General features: G+C 47.3%; 1 protein-coding gene across 2 annotated transcripts in view; it reads right to left on the bottom strand.

Moving 5' to 3' along the window:
- LOC143035340 (uncharacterized) overlaps positions 1-2500 on the bottom strand; it is a 481331-nt gene that overhangs the window by 74735 nt on the left and 404096 nt on the right. For both annotated transcript variants that reach the window (XM_076202313.1, XM_076202314.1), the window contains exons 7-8: positions 2355-2500; positions 468-750 (exon numbers count right to left, since the gene is read on the bottom strand). The exon at positions 2355-2500 is cut by the window's right edge and continues 3 nt beyond it. In XM_076202313.1, the coding sequence (XP_076058428.1) occupies positions 468-750; positions 2355-2500 (429 nt within the window). The remainder of the gene's footprint in view (positions 1-467; positions 751-2354) is intronic.

The raw sequence follows: 2500 nt of genomic DNA, 5'->3' as shown, positions 1-2500 counted from the left end.
TATATTTTATTCTGGCTAATGTCGCCAGAGGATATTATTCAGCTACGGTCAGAGTTTGGTCTCGATCTACTGTATGTCCTCAGAGAATTCTGGGGAATGAGGGAAAAGGATTAAGGGGAGTAGATAGATAATTGTGGGGAGTTTGGGGTTCGTGAGGAGTTGGGGATTAGTGAGGAGGGGTTAGTAGGGTTGGAGTTAGTTGGGAATGGTGGGGAGTGGTGGAGTGGGGAGGGGGTAATGCAGATAGGGTAGTGGGGAGTGGGGAGAGGATAGTGGGGAACGGGGGGAGTGGGGAGGGGTTGAGGTAAGGTAGTGGGGAATGGGGAGAGGATAGTGGTGAGTGGGGGGTAGTGGGGAGAGAATAGTGGGAGAAGGAAGGTAGTGGGGAGAGGGAGAAGGAAGTTAGTGGGGACGGGAGAGTTTTGAGATGAATAAAATCGTCTGACGCAAAAGAGTCAGTTACTTACGGGTCGTCTGATGCTGTCGGTCCGTAGCACCACTTCTCAGTTTTCCAGCAAGGGAGGGGGAGGGGGAGGAGGACGAAGAGGAGGAGGAGGAGGAAGAGGAGGAGGAAGAGGAGGAAGAGGAGGGCGGGGAGGCCCTCAGTGCGGCAGCCTTGGGTTGGTCCGCTGCGGGTCTCTCCATGTGGAAGACACCGGAGTGTCTGGTACATGTCTCGTTGTGTCCGCCACAGACACGGCACATGTCCTCTGAGGCACCGTCCCCTAGACGTCCGTCGCAAGACACGCGCTGGAAGAAGACACACACAAAAGGCACAGAATGTATTATACATTAAAATAGAAGAATGAAGGAGACTGCAAGAGACCATAAGGCCTACACTAGGTAGTTCCAAGAGAAGGACACACTCAGAGGAAAGGCCCAGAGTGTATTGCATAAGAACAGAAAATGAAGGAGACTGGAAGAGACCATGAGGCCTACACTAGGCAGTTCCATGAGAAAGACACACTCAGAGGAAAGGCCCAGAGTGTATTACATAAGAACAGGAAAATGGAGGAGGCTGCAAGAGACCATGAGGCCTACACTAGGCAGTTCCATGTCTACTACCACCTGTCATCCCTGTCCATAAAGTTATCTCACCTTCTCTTAAAACAAACAATTGTTTCAGTGCTCACTACTTAGTTTATTCCATTCGTTAAATGTCCGTATTTGTAAACGATTAAGCTGCAGTCCAAAAGTGGTACTGATGGAGGGAGACCTTTAGGTCCATATCGAGGTCGGGTACAATGAAGAAGAAGAATGAGAGATGGAAACAAACATCCGAATACAGAAGAAGAGGAGGAAGATCAGGAAGAAGAAGAAGAAGAAGAAGAAGAAGAGGAAGAAGAAGAAGAAGAAGAAGAAGAAGAAGAAGAAGAAGAAGAAGAAGAAGAAGAAGAAGAAGGAGAAGAAGAAGAAGAAGAGGAAGAAGAAAAAGAAAAATATGAAAAGGAAGAAGAAGAAGAAGAAGAAGAAGAAGAAGAAGAAGAAAAAGATGAAAAGGAAGAAGAAGAAGAAGAAGAAGAAAAAGATGAAAAGGAAGAAGAAGAAGAAGAAGAAAGAAGAAGACTAAAAGGAAGAAGAAGAAGAAGAAGAGAAAAATGATGAAGAGGAAAAAGATGAAAAGGAAGAAGAAGAAGAAAGAAGACGAAAAAGAAAGAAGAAGAAGAAGAAGAAGAAGAAGAAGAGAAAGAAGAAGACAAACAAGAAGAAGAACAAGAGGAAGAAGAAGAAAAGGAGAGGAAGAAGAAAAAGGAGGGGAGGAAAGAGGAGCAAGACAACAGCCGGATATGGGGAAGAGGGAAAAGAAAGATGAGAAGAGAAAGAAGATGGAAAAAGTAAAACAGAATAATCCATTGAGAGCTTAAGTGTTGATCCCAATGAAGGATTATCCTCTTCACTAACTACGCGATTGTCCAGGTTGGATCGACCTTCCACACATTTCAACGCTGTTCACTATGAAACTAGTCACACAGCGATGGTTCAAACACGGCCAGGAGAGACAGGGGTTGTGTCAATTATGCAAACATAAGCCTGAGCGCAAACTGAGACGCAGGCGACGCAGCACAGAGCAAAGGCAGACTTCCTGTTGCTGAAGTGAAGTACAGTTTGAAGTCCATTCTCACTTGAAATCGTTCTAGATGGACCTACTACCTCAGCATTTCAAATGAGAGATAAGTTCAAATTGTACTTCAATTCAGCAACAGGAAGTCTGCCTTTGCTCTGTGCTGCGTCGCCTGTGTCGCCTGCGTCGCCTGCGTCGCCTGTGTCGCCTGCGTCGCCTGTGTCACCTGCGTCGCCTGCGTCTCGGTTTGAGCTTAGGCTGAGTGCCACAGTGGCACTCAGCGTGAACTTACCAGGCACCTCCCGTTGACACAGAGCCCGTTCCTAACACCCTCCTCCTTCTCCGTTGTCTTGCAGTAGGTGCCGTCTGTCACCTTCCCGAAGGTGTAGACTACCCCCTCACCTTCCCCTTCGCACACCAGAGCGCAGGGATTGATGC

Source organism: Oratosquilla oratoria, chromosome 18, assembly GCF_046742065.1.
Source record: "Oratosquilla oratoria isolate Oo_2021 chromosome 18, ASM4674206v1, whole genome shotgun sequence".
Lineage (NCBI taxonomy): Eukaryota > Metazoa > Arthropoda > Malacostraca > Stomatopoda > Squillidae > Oratosquilla > Oratosquilla oratoria.
The sequence above is the reverse complement of the archived record's forward strand: the minus strand, read 5'-3'. Positions and strand labels throughout refer to the sequence as shown.